We start from the raw sequence: 27,077 nt of genomic DNA on the forward strand, positions 1-27,077 counted from the left end.
GTGACGGAAGTTATTCGGAGAGCAAACCTGATATACACCTATATGCCCCCTGCGCAAGCTTCCCAAATCAACTGACAACACACAAACGCACTGATTCTATACCTTTTATCGTTATTAACAAACTCGCTAAATGGACGTGAGCACAAAAATACTGCTATGGTGACAAAGTAAAATGCACAAAGGATTTGTTATTTGCCCGAAAGCGAAGAAGGCCGCAACATGCACGGCCCATATTCCGTAGAAAAGGAGGAAGCAACGAAACGCACCAGTGTTTATTAGTATAGGTAAGGCGTAGACGATTCGATGGTGTCGCGCGGCTGAGGTAAGGCAACGGGAAATAGATGGAAGGCAGTAACAACGTAAGGACTGGCAGCACGGGCCTGGTATACGTATATGCGGAGTTGTACAAGGCACTTCATCAATACACATGGTAGTTGTCCGCACGCGGCGCTCGTGAGCTGACAGGCGGAGAGAGGACCGGACGACGCGCCAAGTGGGGTAAAGTATTGGCAGAGTGACGGGAAATAAGGAGGGAAAGTACGGGTTGGTCGTTGTCGACAAGGGCGATGGTGGAGCGACAGTCGGCTTCGTGTGTCGAAGTCCCATTCACCTGTGTATGGAAGTTGTAATAAGAATCGCAGGCCATAAGTTTTCGGTAAAAATCCAGCGATCTTGTTTAGTTCGGTTATAAAAATATATTCAGATATCGATACAGTTAACATATTTCAGGGGGTCTTATCCAGGAGGATTTCCCACCAAGGAGTAATTTTGTTCAAAAAGAAATTGGACATTTTTAATATGAAGGCAAAGCGTTAATCGATTGTAAGAGTTTGGTTTCTCTTCCTCATATACTGATATAAACACAATATGTACAAACTGAATTTCCAGTCGAATGGGGATTTTAGCTTTCAATATTGGTACAAGGGGTGCAAGGGATAAAAACTTAAGAAACTTGACAACATAGTCGTTGACTATATTTGTGATATATTGGAGTCAACTGCGTCCCAACGATCACTTCAGGGTTACACAAACCTGCAGTATGCGATCGTATGGAAGAACTCCCGCCCTGCTCGCAGGACCTCCTTGCTTCACGGAATGAACGTAAACACCGTTGTCAGTCTGTCCGTCAGACATCGAAAATCCAAAATCGTCACTCGTGTGGTCCTTAACCAACCTCAGCTGAAGAAAAATAAGCATTGGTTTAGGACAGTGGTCAAACAGGGCCACTCCTATAATGGCGACCTTTCAAAACGATGAAATGAGTCAAGCAACTAAAGAAACTTAAGAAATGCTTCAACAAACCGACTACAGGGTCCCCGCCTTTTAAATGCGCCAATTTAAAATGTGTTCGTGGCCTACTAGCCAACAAAGTTTAAAAAAATCTGTCACAAGAAAAAAATCTGCAAAACCAATAAAACCGCTGGTGTAAGTACGGCTTAATATTGATGTACATATACGAGAAATATTTTACCAACCCTGTGAAGATTTTGGGAGGACTTGGGGGCATGTTGTGTTACATAATCCGCCCTCCCCATTCCACCCATCGTGTCGTACTGGGCGCCACCTTGTGTTTGTCGCCTTCCACCGTAAGATGTTGCAGGCCGGTTTCTATCCAACGTCCCTATTGTTAATTTGCTCTGCAAGATAATAGGATAATTTGAAGCAGAGCAACTCAATAAGAGTAAGTTTAACAGCAAACTTGAAAATATCACACAGAAAAGTGATTTCCTTTATTACAGCAACAAACAGCACAACAGTCACCTCCAAATCCAGCAAATAACCGGATTGACCGACAGACTGTAAGTCGTCCAAAGCACGTTGCCACTCCGCGACCGAATTGGTTTTGCTGAGGAAATAAACACACTGTGAAGGTCGAATGCACAACTAAGTTGAAATACTCACTTTCGTTCAGGCGACATGTAGTTCCGCGCCCTTATCTGCTCACGCTTGCCCCAAGTGTCCGAATACGTACGAGAAGACCCGGCCTCAAACCTGAGATAGAGATCATATTTTCGCTAACAAGCCATGACGTAAGTTGTATGATACATTTTGATTTCTTCTGCTTTTGAGCACAAAATACTCGAACACGTGTATAATTCGCCATGTAGGCATCGCACATTTCTATCGTTAACATGTAAAACAACGATGTTAAAAAAAAGTCTCGTTACCAAATTTATAAATAAAAAAAAAAAAAATTAAAAAAAAAGAATAAAATTAAAAAACTAAATCCAGAGGCAAAACCAAGATCAGAGAGCCCAACAAAAAGTACTTCAAGCCGCTAAATCCTTCAAATGTACAATACGAGGAAATCCGACATACTTCTCTCGTAGTTTGCTGAAGCTAGAGGTGGTCGGCTCGCTTCGTTTCTGCATGCGGGGAGCTGTTGATGACGACCGAGTTTTTTGCCACTCGTTGCTGAACTGACGTATCGGCTTGGGAGAGTCGAAGGTCGGCATTTGTAAGTTCGGGGATCCCGCCCCTGCCGGAGGTTGGTGACTTCCTGAAATTGGAAGTGAGAAGCAAACTTGAACAAGTGCAGTTGATACTTCACGACTGGATTTTCATAACGAGAGTATTAAATCGTTGGTAAGCGCTTATACAAACAATTGTTTCAGGTGCATGTACAACTTCGCGTAGTATCATGAGCGAGTGCTAAGAATTCTGATAATCCATATTATTAATATGAAAATACAAGCAAAAAATTTGCAATCCCAACCAGATCACCATGAACAACCATATTCGACTTTCAAATCCCTACTATTAAATTCCCAAAGCGACAAGCCGAAATTACTAAATTTTTGGCATAACGCAAGACATTAGCTTGACTGTATCTTACCCGTGCTACTTCGTGTGTGTTGCATATCCGCACTCGAATCAACCCACGACTCGACAGCGCTGTCGATACTGGGAGCACCGGCCGGTCCCGGTCGGACTCCGCGGTCCTTGGGAAGAGACGAGTCCCGGTGTTCCTTGTCGGATGACGGGGAGTGCTGAGGAAGAGGACCCATGGGAGGAGGAAGAATGTCGTCCTCTGGATCGCTCAGCTCCGAGATCGTGTCGGTCTTTGCGGAAAGAGCAAAGCATCAGACGTCGCGTTAAAACTTACGTTCATTGTGTGCGAATTACTGTTTATAACTAACTGAATTTTCTTGTTGGCACTCTTAAAGAAGATTGGCGTATTCTAAAGTACACTTTCGCGAGTACCTCTCGCTGGACTTCGCAGACATGAGACTGATACGGCACATTTCATGATATGTATTTATTTATATTTATGTTATTTGTATATAACTAAGTGATCCAAAAGGCAAATTCCAGGAAATACTAAAAATTTTACAAATACACAGCACACAAAACCTATTGTACAAGGTAGTGAACATGTATTTTATGTAGTCAGTGCTTACTCGAATTTCATTTCGCTGCATTGTGCTCGTTGTGAACGTTGGTTTCCTCGCCTCTAGAGGGCGTTGTTGGTCCGAAATATTTTCCGCACTCGGGGTGGGGGGATCCGCGAGTTCCCGTCGAATTTTGAGGTTGACGACTTCACCGGCACTTTGTAACAAATTGATCGCTTCGTTAAGGGATTTCGCCCGCAAAGGAACCGCGTTGATTGACAGGATCTTATCCCCAACGTGTATAGCTCCCGTCCTACAAAATAAAACAAAATTTCACCACAGAAATAACTAGGGTTGACAAATATATATCGTGGGTGCCTAGTAACGAAACAAATAAAAAGTACTAACTCATGTTCAACAGCCGTTATTATAATCCAAAGGTTTCGACATACAAGAATCGTTTAGTGTTGTGATTTTACATTTATAGGTGCGGTCAAACCTGGTTATATTAAAAGCAAAAGCTCACACTGAATATTTTCAGACATTTGCACGACTATCAGTTTACCTGGATGCCAGACCACCAGGTGTTAGTCCGGAAATAATGATCGGGTCGAACTTTTCGTCGGTCCCAGATATTGTGATACCGAGAGGACCTCCGTGTCGTTTCAATTCAACTGTGTAGGTGATGGCACCGCTGGTGTCTGCTTCCTCTGTCCAGATATAAAGTTTTCAGTAACATTTCGTCTATTTGGAAGGTCTTGATATGAGGGTTCGGGATGCCAGAATACGTTGATGGAATTGACTCACAGAATAAAACCCATCTAGACTGCTTTGGTCAATTCTCACTCAGAATAAAATTATTTTTTTCCTACGATACTGCTGTCATACTGTGTTAACAGATGTTTTAGCAGAAAGACCGGCAGTAATTATCATCCTTAAAACTATAGACTACCTTTACTTTCTGACCGCTTGTCATCCCAATGTTAAACAAACACCCAGCGTACCAGAGTTTTCCTCGTCCTTCTGTATTTTCAGCCTCACGACGTCTTCGGCGCTCGCTAGGAGTGCGTGTGCATCCTCAACTGTACAATCATCCAACCTCACACCGTCTATACTGAGAAGTCGGTCTCCGGCCTCCAGCGTCCCGGTCCGATGTGCAACCGAACCTCGCTTCACTTCCGATATCATCAACGCATCTTCGTTCCGCACAGCTGTTTTTGAATGCAAAATTTAAAACCGGGTGCACTTAATTATCGTTTAGTGCCCTTCATGCGGATGGAAAATACTCGAGTTGTTGGAAATGCTATCAAAAACTGCTACGAGAGGAGTGTTTTTTCGGTTAATGTTGACAACATATACACGTGGTCATATTAAGCTGCTTTGCAGATGTTACGGAAATATATTTTGACGCCCTCTATGTGTAAAGATAACAAAATAAATACTGTAATATCAGTATACTGCATAATGCAGGGCAACATTCCTTTCAGCCAGTGCGTTTTGCATTGAAACTACACTCCCTGTCTTTCGAAACCATTTTCGAAATTATAACCAAGTTTTAATCATCGTCCTAATTTGGAAAAATTAATAAAAATCAAAGCAGTTAATAAAATTAATTGGGCAACTGGAAACACATTCCATTCAGGTAGTTTGTCGTACCGCTGACGACAATCCCGACATCGACTCCTCTTCTCTTTCCAAGCTTTGCGTGGAATGTTCCACTGCTTGGTACAACCGACTCCGCAACGTCGAACTCAATCTCTAGAAGAACCTGGAAAATATGTAACGTCAAAGTAGCGCAGGGTGCCAGCATTAAAGCTGTGTTTGTAAAAGCAAAGCAAAAACGCATTTCTTTTAATTTTGTGCAAAGAAAACTGGTTAATAAACAACAAGTAAATTTTTTTGATACAGCTAGTTGACGTGTATGCGCAGCAAAAATTAACGTTTTCGTGCGAAATCTTAATTTTTCGCATACTAACCTTGCAATATTACATCGATCACCTAAATTTGCAGTTGTCCAGTTTGTTTTTGGACCAAACAAACATACAAACGAGCATCGCTGTCAAGATATCAGTATCGTGCGAGCGAGCGAATTGTGGACGTTTAAACCAACGGTATGTCGCCGCCGGTCAACTTGCCTGGCCTGCGCAGTAAGCCTCGTTGAACATCTGGTTAACTTCATCGATGCCGCATTCCTCACAAGCAAAGCCGTTGACCGAAAGAATGCGGTCGCCCGCCTGGATCGATCCACATCTGACAACAGTAGGCTGATAAATTAGCGATTCGAACAGTTTGATGCAGATCATGTTTTCGGCGCGATAATTACGCACGTGGGTAAGAGTGATGGAAAAATTCAGTTACAAAAGTTAGTGCTTTGGTCGTTGCGTTATTCGTGTGGGTTGTTTCTTGCTTGTGGTGAAACAAACTCATGCGATCAATGATATTGTTCATTTTAAATGGGAGCAGACACCCCTATTTTTGGCCTCAAATTTTTGCACCAATTAATGACTTCTGAATAAACTTCTGAACACATAAAATAGCTTTTGAAAGAAATGTCTAGGACTGAAATGTCGGAATAAGCATCAGAAACGTGCATAAGCATTTGGCGCAGCTTAATAAAACTAATTTAAAAAAAAAATCCTTTATATAATTTTCGACATAACCGTATCAGGTGCGTTTACCTGTCAGCTGCACTTTCGGGCTCAATGTATCCGATCGTGGGAGGCGACCCGAGCATCTCAGTGGCGAAAACACTGCCCTGAAGCTGAATACCGTAGTTCCCAGAGGACGTGGAAGCTGTCATGGGGTCACAACCGTCATCTGACGTCAGCAGGTGAACCTCGAGCGCCTCCGTGTGGACGACCTGATTTCCGCTCAGGTAGTCGGTCGAGGCAAGCGACACTGAGAACGAAAACACGGTTACTTTAAGGAAATGGTTTTTAATAGTGCTGCAAAAGCTGGTGAAGGCGCTTGGTGCATTGAAGCAGTTGTTTTAGGAATACATGGATTGGGTGATTGCTATTGTGAATGATGCCTTGAAAATGCCAGAAGATTTCGATTGAAAGGGGGATTACCCACTAATCACAACCAAAGCCTTGTTAATCTAACAAGTACTAATATGGGTACTAACTAAAAACTTCTGTGGTTACTGAACACAAAACTGTTGTCAAAGTGCATCAGTATCAAAACTCAATATAATTCTAACTATAAATTTCACAGTATTATCGTGCAAGGCCTGCATAACACGGATAATAAACTTCCAAAAGCCGCAAGTCACATTTGCACAGCATGACGTCACCTATATAAACAGCTACAATTGCTGCTCGCGGGATGCAAGAAAAACACAAAAGCCGCAGAATTATGAGAGCGCGGTCAATTAGGACTACGTTCTACAGTTGATTGCTAAGCGCTGTAACAAGCGAGCTACAGTCAGCAATGTGCGCTAAATGCTTACGGAAGGCGCTACTTCTCAAAGTTCCGAATTGGCCCAAAGCCGATCCTCTGTCGTGTGGATATCCAGGACCAAGATAAACTGGGAAAAAATTGTCAAATGTTTTTGATTAGCCTCTGCATTAAAGAAAAACTAATTCGTATTTACAAACTCGACCACCAAGGGGTAAGAAGTATGCGAAGCAGCGATTAAGAGCGATTCGAGCAAGATTAGAAGAATAGCCTGTGTTTTCTTGTTTAAAATATCCTAAATTTCCACATTTTGTTTTGGTATTCAATCAGACCAAAATTAACAATGAATTTGACTAATAATTTCAAAACGTATTGTTTTTTTAGGTATGTTCATGAGTATTCAACCGTTCAGCCGATATGTTTGTTTTGTCTTCCATTCTTGGCGTACGAGGACCATAAAACAGTGATTGCGCGGTCTTTGTTAAATGTCTGTCCACGTTAGAAACCAATCCGACATTTGGTCGCACAAAAGGTGTGAAAACAAGTGTCGGGTTGCGGGTTTTGTATTGTGACAGGCGCGAACGGACACGATCACACAAAAGACATCCTCCTCAAAATAGACCGGAGCAGGTTTCGTCAAGTGAGAGTTACCTGAATCGCCATCAGTTAAAACCTTGGCAGAAAATTCAGAGTTGTTTCAGACCTCGGCGGGGGTTTGTGCGCTTGTGAGGAGGACAGGTTGACAAGACTACAACAAACTCCAAGGACGCGCAGGAATGGATCGGGTCGACTCCAAGCGCAAAGTGCGATTATCAAAACACGCTATTGTCCAGAGCAGCCCGGCGGGAGCCCGAATCGCCAGTGTGTGTATGGTCGACGGAAATTGGCGAGCCACGAACCGTGAGGGGTTGATGAAAACGAGGTGACTGCGTTTCGAGCTTAGACAGTTGGCAACATGACTACGAGGAGAGGGTTGTTTTATGTAAACACGACGTTTTGGGGCAGTAAGTTTAGACTACGGCTATTTTCGGCCGAGCTTTGCTACATCGAGGTCTAACAGAGCAGAGCGCGGGGCATTGGTAAGTGAGTTGGGATGTTTGATGCCATCCAGCCGCCATAAGCTGCGGAAAAGTTCGTGGTCGGTTAAGTGCGATGAAGTAGTGGTTTAAGTGAATTGTGAATAATCCAGTATATTATCCAGGATTAACGTTCAATAGGTGTGCACAATCTCCAACACATTTTATCAATCAATGAAATAACCCTTCTATTAGTGGTTGTACTGGAGCAATTTGTGTTTACTTCGTTGTACATTGACAAAATGAGGTTATACGACACAATCATATTTTCGCAGATACTTTTCTTCCTGAGCAGCTCCATGGCAAACGTAGGCACTGTGATCTCTGTAATGGGTTTGTTGGTCGGCCTGCTTTCAATTCGCAACTCAGAGGCCGTCAAGCTCCTCCTTTCCGAAACGGACGGAAACGTGAACATACGGAACTGTTCCAACTGCATATTCAGCATTGAATGCAAAGAGCTGACATGCGAGTGTTCGGATGTGAGTGTGGATGACGTGGCCAACGCGGCCGGGGCCGATGTGAACGTGACGTGGTGGTACAGCGAAGATCTTGAGATCTGCTGCAACTCACTGTCAAGCGCCGCGGCGCAAACGGTGCTAGCTCAGTTACTGGACTTCTCGTACATGACACAAGTTGGACTCAAACAATGCCACGAGTTGGCTACTACTGGGACAGAGCAATGGATTACCATCTTCGGTCTCAGGGAGCTGTATATGACCGCTCCAAGGAGCTCGACCTACACGAGCAAGACCTTTGACCTGCAGGGCGCGGACGAGGACCACTCTGACCAATCGCAGGAGTACAGGGATTACCATATCGCCTTTGTGGCGAGGAATATCGTCGACGGTGAGGTCGGGATGCGGTCGTGGAGTATAGTGGAGCAAGTCGGGAATGAGAACACTACACAGACGATTGCCACGGCGTTGGCGAGAAGTCCTGACGTCATACGATCCAAGGCCGATAGTACGTTTATGTGGTCGCCCATATATGGTGTGTAGTTTTTTTGCGACTGGCAGGAAACTGTTTTTTCCAACTTTTTAATCAGTGTTACGTATTTTATCCAGTATTTTTGTGACAATAACAAGATAGATGTGTGCTTTATTTTTGCTCGTCAAATTACACTTGAAATTCTGACAGATGTCTGAGCCAATACGTAAATTCAACAGTTGTTTAAGAACCAGCGAACGCCAAAATATCGAAACTGGAAGGGTGCGCTGGTCTGCTATCTGTGCAGTGCACACAAACACGTGATGAGAATTTCCCAACCGCAGACGAAACAGCAATTAGTTAGTTGAAGGCAAACGCTATCTGAGAGAAGAAACACAGCATGCGCAGAAACGGAGCGCGGCAGAAAATATCCAAGAAACGGGATACCACAGCTTGTTCCACTCGGCTAACTTGTTTTGTACAGCAACAATACAACAAGGCTTGGTCCGGATAGTTTTGCACAGGTACGGAGATACAAGGTGATTCCTGGGGTTTGAAGCCAAAAAATCGGTGACAAGCAAGTTTTTAGGCAAAATCGAATGCTAATGAAGACAAGTGAGTCGTATGAGATAGCGTAGAAGCGTTCCAGTGGCAGATTCGCTAATGAATCGCTTGTGCTTTTCAGATTCACGAAACCAGAAAAAAGGCATGGATATAGAAAACTAAAAGCAACAATTGGAGATCTTATACTTAAAACTTTTGAAAATTGTCCTGTTTTCATAAGCGGAACGCCTAATCGTGCACGAAATCTCAACGACATGCGCAACATGAGATTTTCAAATATGAACACAGGAAGCAGAGGAACGTCCGCAACATACCATCAGCTTTTGTGTTTCGCCTTGTGTATAAACGGTGCACTGGCGGCAAAAATAATTTTCGATTTTGGAACAGCCGAGGTTGGCATTACTAACTGCACCGGCTGTCGCCAGTCGATACAGTGTAGCCCGATCTTTTGCGATTGTCCCTTTATAACAAAAAAACAACTCGTCGAAATGGTCAACTTTACTTCCGGAGTCACGTGGTGGAACGCGGAACCGCTGGAAATCTGCTGCCGGTCAAACAAAGGCATTGCGGCAAAAGAGTTGCTCAACATTCTGTTAGATTTCTCTTATACCCCCGTACTGTCCCTGGTGCACTGCGAAACTCTAGCGACGAGGGACGAATGGTTTACGGTGTACGGACTGCGCGAATTTAATGCTACCACGCAGCAGATACCTGACAATGACGGTTTGAACCTGTTTCCGACGAACGTGTATCACGCCAACACGTGGTTAGCTTACAGGGATCACCACATCACTTTTGTTCGTGGAAGTGTCGTCGACGGTGGAGATTTGCGATCTTGGAGCGTCGTCGAACAACTCGAGAGCAAAATGTTAGCGCAGACGGTAACCGCGGCCTTGAATAGAAGTCCGGAGATAACACGGTCCAAGACTGACAAGATGTTCATGTGGACAACTATATACACAGAGTAAATGCGTTTTGCTCACAATAGGCAAAACACAGTAATTTACTGCTCAACTGCTTTTCTCAAATATTATATTGTAATTTACTGTTGCGGAATCGACAGCAAACATGGCAGGTGTTTTCATTCCCGTCGATTACGCGTGCAAGTTTAGTGGTACTGCGCATATGCAGGATAACCATTGTAAGGTCAATTAGGAAATTGGAAAGTGTTTTTTGATCAGTAATAAGAATAAGTTTTTAAATTTGAATGTCTTTAATCTCAAGTCGTTTTTCTTCATTCGTGACTTGTAACAATTGTGCAATTGCTCTTGTAGTTTTTGTACACTTATCCTCGGTGCTTTAACGGTGCGAGGTTAAATAAAGAATGGCGCAGCCGATACAACTGGAAGACTATCTTATATAAGGCTGGGTTAAGATCGCAGTGGGCAACAAAACAAACGGAATCAACCGGATTCACAAAAAGTCTCGCTCGTCGCTGCAAGCTCAAGGTCAGACGACCTTGTCATTATAGTTGACGTGCGGAAGGCATTGAGATCGAAGTTTTAGCTTGGAGAAAAAACATGACAGCAGTTCTGAAGGCAACGGAGCTTTGGGACAGCTTCCTGTATTGTTTCCTTGTTTACAAATGGCCCAAAAGTATAGAGGCAAAGGCAAAACACCCGTCCGAACCTTGGGGATGGTCAGGAAAACGACCCTTTTTCAAAAAGACTGCAAGCGGATCTACAGAGCCGGCGGGTTAAACAAAACAAGTGCTTCAAAGTTTGGCAAGCGATTAGGGCCCATTCAGGCGCAAGTCAAGTAGAAAAGAGCATATGGTACAAACGTCATCAAAAGAGGGGCATTGCGTAACCCACAGGCAACCGAGGCCTAGCGACGAATAGGGGGTTATTGGTCGGTCGTTTTTTGTCGGCAGTGAAGCAAGAAGGGTGTGTGCTTGTTGACTACGTGTGTTTATGATTCGAGCCCATACACGATATCAAAAGGGATAGGGGTGACGAATTAGTCGCAGGTTGAATAGGAAGGAGCAGGTATATAAGCAGGATCGGCTAAACCTTGTACATTGTGAAGGGTTGTCGACCAAGAGGAAGAGAGTTTATTGTGCAGTCGGGTGAAACGTTCATCATGTTGTTTTTAGTTTAACGACCAAAATTTCCAAAATAAAGACAAAAAATTGTTTGGAATTAGCTGTGCACTGATGTAAGTTTTTGTTCAAAAAAATGCGGTTATAATGCATTTAAGCGTTGGAAACTTAAAAGGAATAAAAAAGGCCGGAATGAAACAATAGGAAAGACTGAACATTTCGTGGTACTTTAGTGAGTGACGTAACTCATGCATAAACAATTAAACTACCCAACCGCGCCAAGATGCAAGCCATAGGAGGTTGGAATTTACAAGGTCCTAAATCAGACTCACATAAACGTGAATCTCCGGACAAGCGCAACGAGCGAACATGAAAATTGGACTGAAGTGCCACTCTCGCATCGTCCTATATATGAGGACCTAAATACCCTTCAATTGTCGCACACAATGGCCAATTGCGATGTTGAGGTGAACATACTTCGAGCTGCTGTTTCTGGAATATCCCGGGCGACGGCGGCTAACAATGCAAAGGGTATTCACTGATCAGTTCAAGAGCTTTCGCCTCACAAGGCACCCTCTCTCTTAAAGGGAAGGGCACACCTTGATGCGCAAACAGAAGGGCTGCGGTTGAAGACAGGCGACATCGACGGGCGAGTGTTTTAAAACAATTGTGTGTCGTCAAGCACTTCGCGAAAATGTGAGTGCAGTCAGTGTTTACCGATTTAAAGCGGGGTGCGGCGAGATTTCGGCGTGAAAATGTCAGGAGCGTCAACGGAGGCAGAGATTATTCCGGTCCGTAAGTCGTGTTATCGCGTGTGTCAAGCAGACAACTTTTCCTTGTTGTTTCGTATAAGTTATAAGTTGTTTTGATTATCAGGCTACCGCTGTAAGATAGAAATCGACTCACAGTAATTCTGCATTCGTCTTTTGTAAAACATGGGATGAATGAAGTTTACAACTGACAATATTACAATAGCAGCAACTGGACCATGCTTGTCGCAGTAGTCCTGACAGTGGTGTGGAATTTGGCTGAAGCGTCGTTGATAATTTTCCGCCAAAACACGACGTTCAGTGGGATTGAGAATTGCACATGCAGCTCCCCTATTCAAAGCTGCATCCAAGTGGAGGAAGCCATTGCCGAGTCGTGCTCTTGTGTGAACAGAAGCCTGCAAGATCTGCTCAGAGCAGCAGAAAATGCGCTCGTGACAAATACGACGACGTGGAGTGACAGCGATCATTGGACCACTGTCTGCTGTCAAAAAAGAGGCGATGAACAGGCCAAGGCAACCCTCGCTAGTGTACTGGACTTTGCCGTGGTTAACTATTTACTAGTATCGGACTGCCAAAGAGCTGCCTCTGCGAGCGATATGGAGGTTCTGACGTTGTACGGTTTGGAGCGGCTCGCCATTAGACATGTGGATACCACTTCCAAACGAGGCATTAATATAACCAAATCAGACTTGTCCAATACAACTTCACAGTACACCGGTCACCGGGTAACGTTCGTGCAACGACGCGTTCTGCGCGGTCGTGATCTCATAAAGAGTTTCAGTCACGTTGTGTCGCTCGAAGCCCCCGGGCAAGATGAGATAGTCTTGCGGGCGATTAATCGCGCCCCCGACCGCGTCAAGTCGAAGGAAGACCACACAATGATGGTGATACCCATATACTTGTGACACAGGAGAGAAGCAATTTTGAGACATACTTCCAAATGTACAATGAACTGCGCATGACGGCGTCGTATCATAGACGATATATCGTTTCTTGATATGGAAGCGACCGACAAGAACACTTTCCTTTTCAGGGTAGCGCATTTTTTCACGTCGTCGTACTATTCTGTACCTCATTGCATGTCTGCCTAAATGCCCAGAATAACTGTTTGAATGTCATCCCCTTCAAAACAGGGGTGTAGCGACTTGATTAACATCCTTTGCCACGGTTCGCGGCCATTTTACGGGATGGGCCGCGCAGGTGCCGATGGGTTGTGCTTGCTTGTCGTCGAGTCACGAAAGTTCAAGAAAGTTCGTGCAATATTTCTTTTACAAAACTGTGAAGCCTTTCTACCCAGTTGCGTGCCTTTTCACCACATTTCAACGAATACAAAATGTACGATAAAAGTTAATATTGTAGGAACAAATACAGAGATACGACCACAAGTGAAGTCGAAGCTATAGAGCGAGCCTTTGATGATTAGTGAACGGTTGAGACTGTTCTTAGTCAGTCATTTGGCTGTACTGAACAGTATATGCAATGTTTACATATATCTGGACGTGAGTTCTAAGGTGTCAGTATTTGCAGATGAAAAAGTACCGCAAAAACAGTAATTGTATAATTCGGAGTAGATCATGAAAGTGCAACATATGCTTGGCAAAGCGAGAAGCAGCAAGCGGCGATGTGCTGGCCTACTTTTTGCACACAAATTATACACACATACATATCTGTACGGCAATTACTAAACAGAATATACACGTTCGTCTTATCCAAAAATGCGGCAAAGTAACTCACTGGCACTGGCGCTGTACTTGTTCCTGGGAGCTCTCTTCCTGTTGAAGCGACTGCTCCCTCTTCCGAATGTGGATATTCCCTTGGCTCCGATAGCCGTATGTTGACGTCCCACTCGTTGTGAGTTTAGGGCCGACATTGATTGGGCGCTCGTGATGAAAGGTGCGAAACGGTTTTCTGCACACGGGAAAGGCGAATTTAAAGAAGGAACACGCAAAGCCAAACCTTTAATTTGATAGTGTTCAAAGAAACACTTTCCAAAAAGTCCACCAAATTTTGTTTACTTTACATAACATAAAGTTCCAGAAAAAAAGATGAAAAACTAATGCCTCATGAACCTAAACAATAATTACAACTTTAAAGGTACATAGTTCGAATCGCCGACTGACTTCATTACAGACAACGACGTGGTATCAGATTATTTTTTAGCAGTTTTAATGTAAAAAAATCGTTTGTCAACAGCAATGTCCTTTTTGGCATAATAATATAATCTGATATGTCCGATAAATACTAGCCGAAATAGATTGTTTTTCCACTTGAAATGTGTTAATAACTACCATGTCAGAACATTTTCCATCACCACCAAGTGCACACAGAGCTTGCGGATAACAGATAAAATTTGGGATGCACTTACGGCCAAAGGACTTTGGACTTGCGATAGCAAGGTGTGACACAGGAAGAATTTCGAGTTTCACTTGATCTGATGACGTTTGCAGCATGTCGGAAGCTTCACGAACGTTCACGGAGCCGTTTCCCATCGATACGTTGTCTATGGAGAGAATCTGGTCACCGACGTGCAGAGCTCCACACCTGAAAGAAAGCGTGTGGGATGTTGTCATCTACACCTGTCTCGATAATCTTTATGGTTTTATCGATGCCCATGCCATTCTATTTCTTTGGTGTATTGTTTATTTGCGTAGTTGTTTTTTGCGCAAAATACACAAGATTTGATTTGATTTGTTGTCAAAACGCCGGAGTGTGTTGCGGAAGGAATGTTTGTACAAAAAGTAATTCGCAAAACTTATTTTTGTCGGATTGGTCCCATTGGATGTGGATTACATGAAATTTTCGAGATACCAACATTGGGTGCGTGGGTAAATAAACTATTAGTGCTTTAAAAATATACACATGTGCATCAGGGTCAACTATTGGTCGTAGGGTTTTATTTGCAACAAAACGTTCTTCCTTGGGCTTCTATAGGTAACAAAAGCCGTGCAAATCTTGGGAACGTGAGTGGCTCGTGCAAATCTTGGGAACGAGAACCAAGTGACTCGTCGAACACAAACCAATTACGGGTTGGAAATCGTAAGACCGCCGTTGCCAGCAGTGCGCTAAAAGTTGCAGCTAATCAGCATTCCATCGCCAATTAACGTGTACCTGGCAAAACAATGCCGTCTCGCATGGCCGTAACACTAGCGTAGCAATAACATCGGCCGGTAGTTACCGCAGCGCAAGCCCTTAGTCGATGCTGCCCCTCGAGAGGCGGCCAATCAAAACGTCCGGATCAAAGCGGGAATGCGGTTGTAGTCATAGCGGTTTCGATGAATCGGCGACCAACCACTAGACTCGTGCTGACGATCGGCAGATTCACGATATAGTTGTTACAATATGCCAATTTTGTATCTCCTTGTTTGAAATGATGCGCCAGAGACGCATGTGGTGATTTTTGGAGTTTTTTTTTCCTTGTATTTAACATTGGGTGGTGTAGATGTGGTTTTTAATTTTTTGTGGGGACTTTTATGTTTGTCGTGCTGTGTTGACTTTGGCTTTAAGTGTTTTTCGTTGATTGGAAAACCACGTGGGAAAATAATGTCACTTGATCTGGCAATTTTGTATGTCGCCAACTCATCATTTCATTAGTTTTTCTGCATCATGAAGGTTTAACAAAAAACGATCATGAACAGTTACGAACAAGCAAACAATGCGTTTCTATTCGACCACACACACACGTCAGCATGACAACAAAACTGTATTCAAAAGCACAGCCTGCTTTTTTCAGTAAAACTTACCTATCCGAGATGCTGGCGGGTTTTACTCGATCGATACAAATTACCGTCTTCTTCCTGTGCGTCGACTTGGTGAGCGTGATGCCCAGTTCGGCGCCAGGAGTTTTCGAAACTTCGATCAGGAGGGGCCCGGACGCGTTCGCCACGGCATCTGAAATACGCCGTATAGGTAAAGAGATGAAGCGGCGCGGGACACGGGAGAATTTAGGCTTCCGGGACACAGAGGAAGTGAGTTAAAATTAGAAGGCCGTGAATGCTTTTTACACGGTCGGATTGCGGTATTGAGTACATAGACGCCCGCATAACTTCAATACGAATTTGTGCGCACAAACTTTGGGTGGGATGATCATTTCAAAACAATTTTGTGGTGACGTTAAACTTATACCTACATTGTCTTAATAGCTTGTGTTAAAGCATACGTTCATTATAACTCAGAACCAGCTCTTAAAGTGGAAACCAATTTTGTTGACTAATTTTTCTTGCTAAATTATGCAACAGCATCAAATTTCCTAACCACCGTCACCCAGTCCGTGCAGGATACAAACGAGAGCAAGAATGCTTTCTCAATAGCTGTGTTTTATCCGTCAGCGCCGCTGGGCTAAACAGACATTGCAGGCTGTAGCCGAGCAATAATAACGTACGGAACTTGACCGCTCGGGGCGCCGATATTCAAACAACCATGCAGACTCACCCATAACAGATACATCATACTCTATAGTGAAGGTGGTTTCCTCTGTGCTTGTCTTAATCGCAATGAGAGCGTCTTCCAGGGTTAACGAAGGCAGGTTGGCCGATCCGACTGATATTATGCGGTCGCCTGTTTTCAGGCTTCCTTCCCTGCGAACAAACGGACCCGTTGTTTTTTGAAGGAGACGGAGTAGTGTGGTCGTTTATCGGATTTGCTCAGAAAGCGTAACTGACTGCCATAATAAACTTGCTTGAGTGGAGTAACAGATCATAGATACAGTGTATCCGGCTTCTTAAAAACATATTACGATACGCGGTCTTGATGTATAAATACATATGCTATATGCATCAGCGCATTTTCACTGTTGACCTCATCTTTTACGAATGCTAAATTGTTTTCAAAAAGAACGAACAATTTAGTATTCATCATGATACCTGGTGGTCAACTAGTGATGTGTTGCGCCGGATCCGGGTACCCGGACCCGGCCGGATATTGACCAATTTTCAATACCCGGACCCGGCCGGATAATACACTTAATTTTACCGGATAGTTGGGAAGGCATTCTTGTCCTAAAAGCGGACAAACATTTCGCAAATTACTCGTTTTTGGGACCCAGTCTGTTATACTCGCCGACGTAAGATTTTTCTGTTATTTGTTATTAAGGTTTTTCGTGACGTGTTTTACCATATTAATAAATGCCCACGTTTATTTGTTCCACTCATGACAGGCTAACCTTAACATAGCATTCTGTTTGGCAATCATACATTTTTGCCATACCGATAAAATACACGAATCGGTGTTAACAAACTGCCGGATCCAAATTATCCGGCCGGATTTGATTGACAACTATCCGGATCCGGCCGGGCCGGATAATTTGGAATTGGGAACATCACTAGTCAAAACCTATCCTCGCCCTTTTTGCCCTGAGCAAGTAATCGTAGAAGTCTTAAACCCTGAAAAGCATGCTGCGTGGCATCAAAATACGCCATAGCCTGGATTGTGAGAATGTCGAGATGGCGAGAAGATTAGGGCTGAGACGGGGTGATTTGGGTCGGCGCGACGGTTTATGTTGAAAAGGGAGTTTTATGGCGAAACGATGTCTTCAGACCAGACGGTACATAAACACGTGAGGGCTTACCAGATCTGCATTACTTGATCTTCCCTGTACGCGCGCGCCCTTGCAAAACCCTTTTACTTGGATCTCTATACAGAAAGGTAAACAACCTTTTGGGAGATAACCACTTGCCTTTACGGTTTTTTCATAAACTTTTAAAGTTTTCGTGGCATCATCAGATCCGAGACAAGGGTAGGTAATATTGTGAAACGTTGTTCTCTTTGATTTCGGATTAACTGGAACCCTTAACGTTTTTATTGGTTTACAGTAGACTTACCGACGGCACCATTATCTAACTGAATTTCTTCAACTAAGCTTTGAAAGCATTGTATTAATGAGTATGAAATGCAACCTATTGTACCCAACTATTATACGGACTGTTCTTGAGTTCTTGAGTAGTATTCCAAGTTAGAACTTTCAGGGAAATTATACGATATCGGTATGGCAAGAAAAAATACGCTTGGCTGTTGACAAACTCCCCTGTGGTCGCGGGACCGCAGGGGATTCAACCTGGAACAACTTCACAAAATATCGGTTCTAGCGACTCTTTGGAGACAGAGCAGTCACGGAGAAAAGGTCAGTGATGGGAGTAACTTTGCCCCGTTGTGAACTTGCGAAATGGCGCAAAGCGAACTTTTTTGGATATCAGTTAACCTTGAGATTGACGCTTTGCCAAGTTCATTTGTGCCGCTGAAACTAATGGGTCTTCGGACGATATTTTTTGGCCCCACTGGAATTCGAACCCGGGTTATCTTGCGTGCAAATTCCGACGAGGTTTTCTCTCGATACACATAAGTCGAGTCAACGGAATAATCGTAATCACTCACTTGTCGGCTGGTGAATCTTTCCGGATGTGTGTGACCACGTGGGGGCGCGATCTGCAGTGCTGGTCATGACTTCCTCCTCTCAGCACGAAGCCGAAGGAACCATCGGTAGACCTTCGCAGAGTAATTTCAGTCGTCTTCTGGATGATGTGCGCGGTTTGCACGGCTTTAAACACAAACGCAAAGTTTATGCTGAGTTTTTTGTCAGGAAACTTGAGAGCGTCGATGTCTGGAGGTGCACCAACAAAAAGCGCATCCAATACGAAACTCTGATCACCAGCCTATAAGCTGGGGTCTGACATGTGTGAGCAAGGAAACGGGTTACGGGGGGGGGGGTGCGCGGTTAATCCACGAGGCTTAAGGGTTGAAACGCCTGGACGCTAATGAGGTGGAACTCAATAAGGAGTGTCCTCACAACCGCGCAGATTGATTACCGACCTTGCTCATTTGTCAGTCCTGCTAACATAAATATCGAATTACGATAAATGGAGAATTTAACTGTGAACTAGAAATTGGTGTGCTACTAATCTTATCCGGTGTAATGCTTATCAAAAAGGGCTTCTATCGTCAAAACTTAATATTACAAAAGCACGGAGCCAAAAACATTAATTTTGTCAGCTTGGTGTGACTATGGACGATCATGTAAGCCAAAATGCCTGAACCAAGCTGTACTGATGAGACCTTATAGTCAAAACAGTGGCCATCTGTATACAGCTCACAAAATTCTTCTTATTACAGTTCACTGTTTTGGTCGCATAGAAAAGTCTAATAATCTCCAGGGCATAGCAGTCGCAATATGCAACTTTGAGTGCTTCGTGGCGTTTACTGACGCTGTGGTATATCCCATAGCATTTGGGTAAACACAATACAGTATAGGAAAAGAAGCTTACTTGTAGGAGGAAGGTGGTACTCGATTTCTAAGCACACTCGTTCGCCGATATTTTTCAGCAAGCTGATGATCTCGCCATGTCGCAGTTTGGAAGTTCGGATACCGTTCACGGCTGTGATGAAATCTCCCACTTCAAGAAGGTCGCTCCTGTGGGTTATAGAGGGCGGTTATAACGAAACGTCGAAGGGTGACCGCAGGGGGTAAATTATTCATAAAGTGGCGGTGTTTATGCACGTGTACGCGATAGGAATCGATTAATGTAACGTTTGTTGAGAAAAACAAACAGGGTGAAGGCTATATATCGCTGATGGTTCGTTTATGGAAATATCAAAAGTTACGTAAATTTCTGTTATACGACTCCGGGGATCGTCCCCCATTTTATCCCAATAAACACAATGATTTCCATCTTGTGCTGAAGACCACATTTATGGATACGTGTTCCAATACGTGTCTTATAAAAATATAAAAAAGCCGACAGTTTTACCCTTGGAAATAGAGGTTCCCATCTTTCTTTAAATGTGTATTTTAAAGTACCTGCTCTGTAAAAGCACGGGCTCGTTGAATTAAGCTTGCCAAAAAATGGGATATTGACGTTTGGTTTGAGACACAGAGAAAAAATGAGTTAACAGAATAGTATCGTTGTGTCCAGAACAAGAATTAAAGGAACTAGAATCCAAAATACATTTTAGAGATATATGACAAATCCAAATTGGAAAAATGGGGGACAAAAATGGATGGTCCTGGCCGCTTTGGCCCCCTGGCCACGCCTTTGCCAGTATTTCGACATTCACAAAAAATAAGATGTGGAAAGTATAGTTCGGACATCAACGTATTTTTCAGGCGAACTGAAGGTGAATAAAAACGTTTCCTCCTAGAAGCGATTGTTGCTTGCTGCGCTTCTGTATTTATCGGTCTGCTTTGTCACAAGACCGGGTAGCTAAACTTACTTCGCCGCTACTCCTGTGCTTCGCAGATTCGACACCCGGGGTCTTCCATCTCTATCCGAACCACCGGACACAGTTACGCCCAACACACTTCCTTCTGTTTTCACCAGGTTGACGAGACTTGTTCCACGCTCCTCTTCTGTTAGGGTAAATATCGTTATTACAACCGACCATAAATACAATACAGGCTTGCTTACCGCAATCACAGCTAGTTCGCCTACTTTTAAATCTCAAATAATAGTAATAATAGTGATGTTTTCAACAATGCAAAAATATGATATCCAATTTATTGTTTTTGGTGGATGGATAACAAAGTAACCAAATAACATAGAGTAACAACCATTGGAAATACCTGGGATTTCCTCAACTCGCGCAGGGACGACCTGCAGCTGTTCTGGCTCAGCATGGTTTCTCTCTAAACATAACAAGTTATCGTTATATATATCAACGATACATGTGGGCACAAGCTTGAGTGCCTTTTGGTGTTTAAATCAACGTGGTTTTGTCCATAACTGATTGGTGCAAAACCGGCAAACTTCAAAGTAAACTAGTCATTTTCTTTTTACATTCTAATACTCCAACCGACCAAAACCCACCGTCCAGAATGGCAAACACCTCTTGGTCAAGACTTAAACCCCTGCCACTTTCATAATCATCATTTCGCGGCTTTCCGGTACATAGCATCGCGAATTCGTAAACAGCAACTTCGCAGTACTGTACGCTTCAAAACTCCTACCAAAGCGAAAGCCAAGTGCAATTGTATTTCGCGAAATACCACTTGGTGAACGTGAAAGACAGCACACAAGTAGGAGACTGAAGCCTCCCGTACAATAGGTCGCCTATGTTCGACAAACCGCAGAGCTGTTGGTTAACAACGTCTCTGCCTTCAATTTTGTACCACCTCTCGTGTTATCTTACACAAATAATTGGGACAAAACGACGCCTTGCGACCAGATAACGAGACTGAGAGCGTTGCTGGCAGCCACGATAGGATAGGAACGCCACAGAGGCTGGAGTGAAACAGTCACCCATGGGAAAACTCCGGGAAAGTGCCAAGAGCGGATATTGCTTTACCTTGAAGGAGAAAGTTCAGCCATGGCGACAACAGAATGCTTTGACACAATGAAAGAATATCTCCCTGTGCATGAACCCCCGTGTGGTTTTTATAATTCCAACAGGAATGTGTTGCACACAACTGTAAACATGAAAAGTCACACCGCTGCGAAAGAGAAACGGTTGAGCGTTTTTCTGTCGCGGCGTTCGCTGACAGTGATTAACGCCTTGTGAGCAAGTCAAAGCACTCCAGTCATGTTTGGTTGAGGACATAACGAGCAAATTGCCTTGAGATCAAAATCTCTGGCGTGGAGAAGACGCATTTTGTGGGAAAGAAAACAATTACATCAGCGGAACATATCTATGCACTCGTTTTATGTATATAAGCGAAAACATGTGTAGACTAAGGGTTATAAAATAAGCGTTCAACGCAGTTTAAAATTACTCCACGTTCATATGAGCTACTTTCCACGACGTACGTGCCCAAATATTTTTTTGAAGGATGTAAAGGCCTAAATGCCTCTCGGGGAAAGCGTGTGCAACCAGAGCATTGCCTGGCCAGGTATGTCAATTGCGTGGCGATACAACGTGACAACAAGTCACAAAAAACTGTATCTGTCTCTCGGCGGCAGCACCAAACCTTGTATTTCAAATTTAATCTTTGCAAGCGGGCATCAGTGGGCTACACCAGGTGCGGCATGCAAACATGTAATCCTCTATGATGACCGCATCGCACGGGAAAGGCAGGAGAATGAAGGTGGACGTCGGTGAGTGACGGCCGATTTCGTCTGGAACGAAAGTCTGACACCGGATACCAACAATCGGCGGACACACGTAAAGGAGGGCGCCGGCTCGCTTCCTTACTTGTTTGTCAATATTACTCCGGAACAACAATAGGTGGACAGAGGGTTGCGTGCAACGTAAATTAGATTGGACGGTACACTATCATTGGAGCATTTTTAATAATTATATTTAGGCTTTGCAGACGTGGGTATTAAAATTGAATAATTTGTTTGGCATTTTTATGTCAAGAAATATGTTTGTAGTTGCGTTTTTATTTGTAAATTCTACATTTCAACACTTCTAAAATTACAACGACCTCATATAATCGCACTAACTTCTGTTCCTAATCTAAATATATACGTATTTTTAGATTAGGCTATATCGTTTAGTAACAGTAACATCTCAGTTTTATTTAATGCGGTAAAGCTTCCTGTGTTTTCATGATACTTTACATAATAAAGTGCATACACTTGACAACTGCAACTAAATTGAATTTACCGCAAACCCTTTACCTCAACAGAATTAAACTTAATCAAACCTTCTTTCAGGGATGTGTCACTGTGCCACCTCCGTAAGTCCGCTTTCGGTTGTAGAAGAGATGGCGGACGTCGTAGAGATCCCGCTTTCAAAGTCCCATGCTTGCCACGGAAGCTGCTCTTTCGCAGGTAGTGCGAAAACGCTCGACTTTCCTTGTCGCGATTAGACTTACTGTGGGCGCTGCCCATTTTTATATATTCACACGGTGTGTTAACACATACAAACTGACCTACCCTCACAATATACCAAAACCTATTTACCCTTAGCTGCAAATTGGTAATGCATGTACGTTCAATACAGCTTATGTCACTTTCTATCGATCCATCTCTTGAAACCTATATTTCTACTAACTATTTATACCTAAGTTGTCCAAAAAGGACGAACGCCGACGAACAGATTTCACATAGAAACGATCCCTCGAAAATAAATAACCGGTTGCGCGAAAGCCACATGAAAACGATTTCGGACACCAACGTAACTACATCGCTAAAGGCGTTGAAGGAAATCAAAATAAACTGTTCTGCTCGAGATTGCCCAGTACGGAATAAATGGCATACTGTAGCCGCGTTTGTAGTGCAGCTGCACACACAGTCTTTCATGGATGACGAAAAGCAGTGCGCCCCAAAACAACCTGATCGAAAAAAAAATTTAATGCTTTTACTGAAGTCCACTGTCTGTCTGCTAGAAAGATGCTGCTGACATCCACGCTTAAACATACCTGAAATTCCTTATCTAATGTACTGATAAATAGCACCACCGCCGGCTAATTGCTGCCGTTGCCGCGTCTATCTCGAGTGCAAAACTTGTCTTATCTGTCCGTTGGTTAAGTAGCGAAGCCTGTCACTGCCACAGTGCAGTAATTAAACGACGAGGCGTGGAAAGAGTACATCGGTATGAGTTCACGGCAAACGAACCACCGATCACACGCCGCTGTGAGGTCGAGAGCAGGGTAACGATGTTGCATCTTAACTGTGTTGTGTTTGGGGTTAACAAATGTGCCGGTCTCGACATTCGCGTCGATGACCCCGGTCGGCGAAGTTTGTGTTTGTAGGAGATTTTGCTCAAGGATTTAACGAGGATTGAATTCTCGTTGTGGGGCCGCCAGTGTACGGATGGCTGAATCTGCAAAACGCGACCCATGTCCATATATGGGCAGTCCAACACCTCGTCAGTCAAAGACGGGCTCTGACATAGTTCAAACAACTAAACTTACTTTGCAAAAAAAATGCAGCAACTTTTTTGCTTGCAATGCTTTGTGTTTGTGGTTTACATTTGCAGCAGGCATTGCCCACAAGCCACTAGAGTCACACAGTTTAAGAAAATCATGTACTGTATGTTGTATTGCTTGGGATTGGAGGGTGCTGGTTTACAATGACTTTTTGTCCTAGTAATTTGAACTTTTATCCCTTTGGAGACTTGCAGAGTGCAACTACTTATGTCATGATGTCATTATAGTATATAGTGCATTAAACTATCTTTAATAAGGTTTGTTTTGCTAGTGCTTGATACATATCTAATGAGCGTTCAATCACACAATAATCGGTAGTGTTGCAATGCAATGATATACACGTTTAAATACAAATTCATTTAAAGTGATCATTCTGTTAACTCATGTGAAAAAGGGCAGGTTTTTAATTTAAGTTTGCAGTTAATAGCTTGAAATACGAAAGCACATTTGTATACAAGTATGGTTTTGAAATCCACTGAAACTTTTTTTTTGAGTCGCAAGGCTAACATCTTTGTTTGAAAAATACATTTTCTTTTTATTACAACAACATACTTCTACCTTAAACTTTTACAACACCTAAACACAAAGTTACATAACTTTTGTTCGTCTTTCAATCATAGGAGACTTTAAACACTCATGTATTGCCAATACAGGAAACAATAATGACATCCTCAAAAATCTAACCTGCAACCATGTACTAACATCCTAAACAATAAAACCTTGTTTGCTTAAACTTGTTAATAAATGTTGTCGACACTTACTACATTTAATGATTATGTCAACGGTTAGCATAATCATGTATCACATTTATTGGTTTACCTGCATGTAAAAGCATGCTTACCTTCATGTTCAGGAGAGGCAAGACAAGCTGGACGTTTGAAAGGCATGCACAATGATTCCTCTGTTTACAAACCTCAATATTTGTCAAAACTATCAAATCCTTAACTTGTTTTTTTGAGAATAATCACAACAGTTGTGCTGTGGATGGTCTATTTGCTCAGCCGTCAATCAACCAAAACATCCTACCAACCACAACCGCCATTTAAATTTCCCAGTTCAAACTCTAAATTCCCAAATACAATTGATTATATATTATTGATACTATTTCGTATTATTTTTTTTTTATTTTGTGGGTAAAAGAAATTAAACTATTTGATTTTCTCTCCATCGAATTAAAAAACAAACATGTTCAATGTAATTTTGTTGGAGTATTTTTTTATTGCAGTGCACGAATTTATAAGGCTGTCAAAATAAATATGAAAACAACCGAATTAACAAATGTATTTATAGCATATTTATTAAGTTAGATTGTCTTGAAGTTGTGGGTTGTGTTGGAAGAATATACTTTACGTTGTTTGCTCATTGCAATATTTTAAATAAAGGTTTTTGCGTCTATGATTGTAACGAATTATGAAATCGCGAACAAATTGGTTAATATTTATAACTGACCCGAAATAGGTGAACTATTTGGGCTCGGAAAACTTGACTTTGGGCGCCTTCAAGAAATCACACGATGAAAGCATGGACTATGTTATCTGTTTGATGTACTATGTCTGATAACAGGTTGTAACGCGTTTATTCAATACGACATAGAAGGTGTTATAGCATATCTTAATCAAGTGCCCAAAATATGTGCTTCTATTTCAACAAACTGATGTGGTGGAGGGGGACGCCGTCGCCGAAATAGTTGCTCTTTAGCACCACCTACCTTTTTAACTATTTCAATAATTTGCACGGTTTAACTACAACATGTTTGCATACAAAAGATGCTGTGCCTCTTATCATTTACTGCTGCTTTCGTCGAATTGCTTGGGTGTTATATACCCGCTTTTTTTATTAAAAAATAGATTGGTGTAGGAAACCTTAACCACTATAAACTACAGATTTCAACAAAAACAGAGTTCACCATTTTCTTACCTATACTTTACATGGTTTCTGATATACCTATTAGCTATACCCGCATATAATCCAACGACATACAAACCATCTCTCACTAGAAATGAACAATGTTATCAACAAACTACAGCCTACAAAGTATTTTTGTAATTACATGGCTACAGTTGCAACGTCAAATCTGTGTGCTTTTGCAGAAAGCCTAAAACAGTTCCAGACATGTTAATTGTGAAGAATCTTTCCGGTTGCATTCGCGAACCTCAACAACTCCTAACAAAAATGGAAATATTTTTTTAGAATAAGATATCAGAATATCTTGTTCTTCTTGCGGACAAAAGAGCCTGATTGGGATTTGGGACAGTAGAAATAATAACAGTTCATTTCAAGCTCTTCACTGCATCAAAGCACTGGGTTTTTGTGGTAATAATATGGATCAACACGAAGACGCAGAAAATTTTGAGAATTTTTTTGTTGACCACACCGTGATTTGAACCCAGGATATTCTGGTTACGAGGGCCACTGAGGCCAGCTAACCAGCGTCAATCGTTTCTGTTTTCGGTAATGTAGTGTCTTGACGGGGCATATTTAGCGCACGCGGGACGTATCGTGTTAGCACAGGTTACACTGCTTGATTAGGTGTATAAACAGAGATGCGAAAATTGAAATTTTAATTCAAATTTCCAGTGGCTTCTTCGAAATTGAGTAGTCGGGAGTCAGGACCTAGAGGGAGTTTTTGAACGACTTTGCGTCATAACCTGTTGACGTACACAGCACTTGTGGGGTTGACTCAATGACTTTGCCTGAACGTGTGCAAAACATTTGATTAAGCGAACGGAATAGTTTTTGTTTGCCGAGCAATTTCGATGACAAATCGTCGCCTGAATCTGTGAAAGTTTTAATAATGTGCAACCATGTCTGATTATCATTTACAATTTGTTTTTGACGGAAACACAAAAAAAAGTTTGTTTTTTCTCAACTGAGAAGAGTGATTAAAATCATTAAGTTTGACCTTGTCCTCGCAATGGTTCAAGGTCAGTTGAATCATCGGTACTTTTCGGTAGAGGAGCGGGAACTGGTTGGAAAAATCGACCACCGATATCAAATACACTGCGGTTCGGCAGAAGTCCATTCTCCCACTTTGTTGCCCCCGGCATCATTGCACAAGAGTGTGAAACGCCAACGAGCAACATGTGATGACAACTTGATACAGTGCTTCCTATCCTTTCAACTTGCAAAAATGACCTCTACGGCCCGGTAATTTTCATAAATCTAATCTAA

The 27,077-nt window shown here is 42.7% G+C and overlaps 4 protein-coding genes across 6 annotated transcripts; 3 read left to right on the top strand and 1 right to left on the bottom strand.

Moving 5' to 3' along the window:
- Positions 1 to 138: 138 nt before the first annotated feature.
- On the bottom strand, positions 139 to 24,894 carry LOC145903736 (glutamate receptor-interacting protein 2-like). Of its 3 annotated transcripts, none has more exons than XM_082991863.1 (23): positions 24,748 to 24,894; positions 20,658 to 20,720; positions 20,309 to 20,444; positions 19,363 to 19,508; positions 18,476 to 18,638; positions 16,538 to 16,683; positions 15,850 to 15,997; positions 14,475 to 14,650; positions 13,844 to 14,017; positions 6,784 to 6,861; positions 6,011 to 6,230; positions 5,468 to 5,582; positions 4,989 to 5,100; positions 4,337 to 4,543; positions 3,898 to 4,042; positions 3,402 to 3,645; positions 2,837 to 3,062; positions 2,320 to 2,500; positions 1,903 to 1,992; positions 1,762 to 1,846; positions 1,476 to 1,637; positions 1,033 to 1,179; positions 139 to 610 (listed from the first exon to the last, which is right to left on the bottom strand). In XM_082991863.1, exons 1-23 carry the CDS (start codon positions 24,791 to 24,793, stop codon positions 419 to 421), a joined length of 3,402 nt encoding a protein of 1,133 aa, XP_082847989.1. In that variant the 5' UTR covers positions 24,794 to 24,894; the 3' UTR covers positions 139 to 418. The 3 variants fall into 3 exon arrangements, with proteins under 3 accessions (XP_082847989.1, XP_082847988.1, XP_082847987.1); XM_082991862.1 differs by lacking the exon at positions 24,748 to 24,894 and adding an exon at positions 20,902 to 21,038; XM_082991861.1 differs by lacking the exons at positions 6,784 to 6,861; positions 24,748 to 24,894 and adding an exon at positions 22,680 to 22,866.
- On the top strand, positions 8,003 to 8,941 carry LOC145903737 (uncharacterized). The gene has a single exon (XM_082991865.1). The coding sequence runs from the start codon at positions 8,050 to 8,052 to the stop codon at positions 8,803 to 8,805; it is 756 nt and encodes a 251-aa protein (XP_082847991.1). The 5' UTR covers positions 8,003 to 8,049; the 3' UTR covers positions 8,806 to 8,941.
- On the top strand, positions 9,180 to 10,598 carry LOC145903738 (uncharacterized). The gene is made up of 2 exons (XM_082991866.1): positions 9,180 to 9,349; positions 9,420 to 10,598. The coding sequence occupies exon 2, from the start codon at positions 9,553 to 9,555 to the stop codon at positions 10,264 to 10,266; it is 714 nt and encodes a 237-aa protein (XP_082847992.1). The 5' UTR covers positions 9,180 to 9,349; positions 9,420 to 9,552; the 3' UTR covers positions 10,267 to 10,598.
- On the top strand, positions 11,165 to 13,442 carry LOC145903739 (uncharacterized). Its single transcript, XM_082991867.1, has one exon. The coding sequence runs from the start codon at positions 12,328 to 12,330 to the stop codon at positions 13,012 to 13,014; it is 687 nt and encodes a 228-aa protein (XP_082847993.1). The 5' UTR covers positions 11,165 to 12,327; the 3' UTR covers positions 13,015 to 13,442.
- Positions 24,895 to 27,077: the final 2,183 nt, after the last annotated feature.

Source organism: Ascidia mentula, chromosome 5, assembly GCF_947561715.1.
Source record: "Ascidia mentula chromosome 5, kaAscMent1.1, whole genome shotgun sequence".
Classification (NCBI taxonomy): Eukaryota; Metazoa; Chordata; class Ascidiacea; order Phlebobranchia; family Ascidiidae; genus Ascidia; species Ascidia mentula.

Coding starts and splice junctions, on each gene's coding strand:
- LOC145903739 (XM_082991867.1), top strand. CDS start 12,328: ATGCTTGTCGCAGTAGTCCTGACAGTGGTGTGGAATTTGGCTGAAGCG.
- LOC145903737 (XM_082991865.1), top strand. CDS start 8,050: ATGAGGTTATACGACACAATCATATTTTCGCAGATACTTTTCTTCCTG.
- LOC145903738 (XM_082991866.1), top strand. CDS start 9,553: ATGCGCAACATGAGATTTTCAAATATGAACACAGGAAGCAGAGGAACG.
- LOC145903736 (XM_082991861.1), bottom strand. CDS start 22,866: ATGGGCAGCGCCCACAGTAAGTCTAATCGCGACAAGGAAAGTCGAGCG. Junction 16,684..18,475: donor AAAGATTCACCAGCCGACAA/GTGAGTGATTAC, acceptor GTTTGTTCGCAG/GGAAGGAAGCCTGAAAACAG. Junction 4,043..4,336: donor GAAGGACGAGGAAAACTCTG/GTACGCTGGGTG, acceptor ATATCTGGACAG/AGGAAGCAGACACCAGCGGT.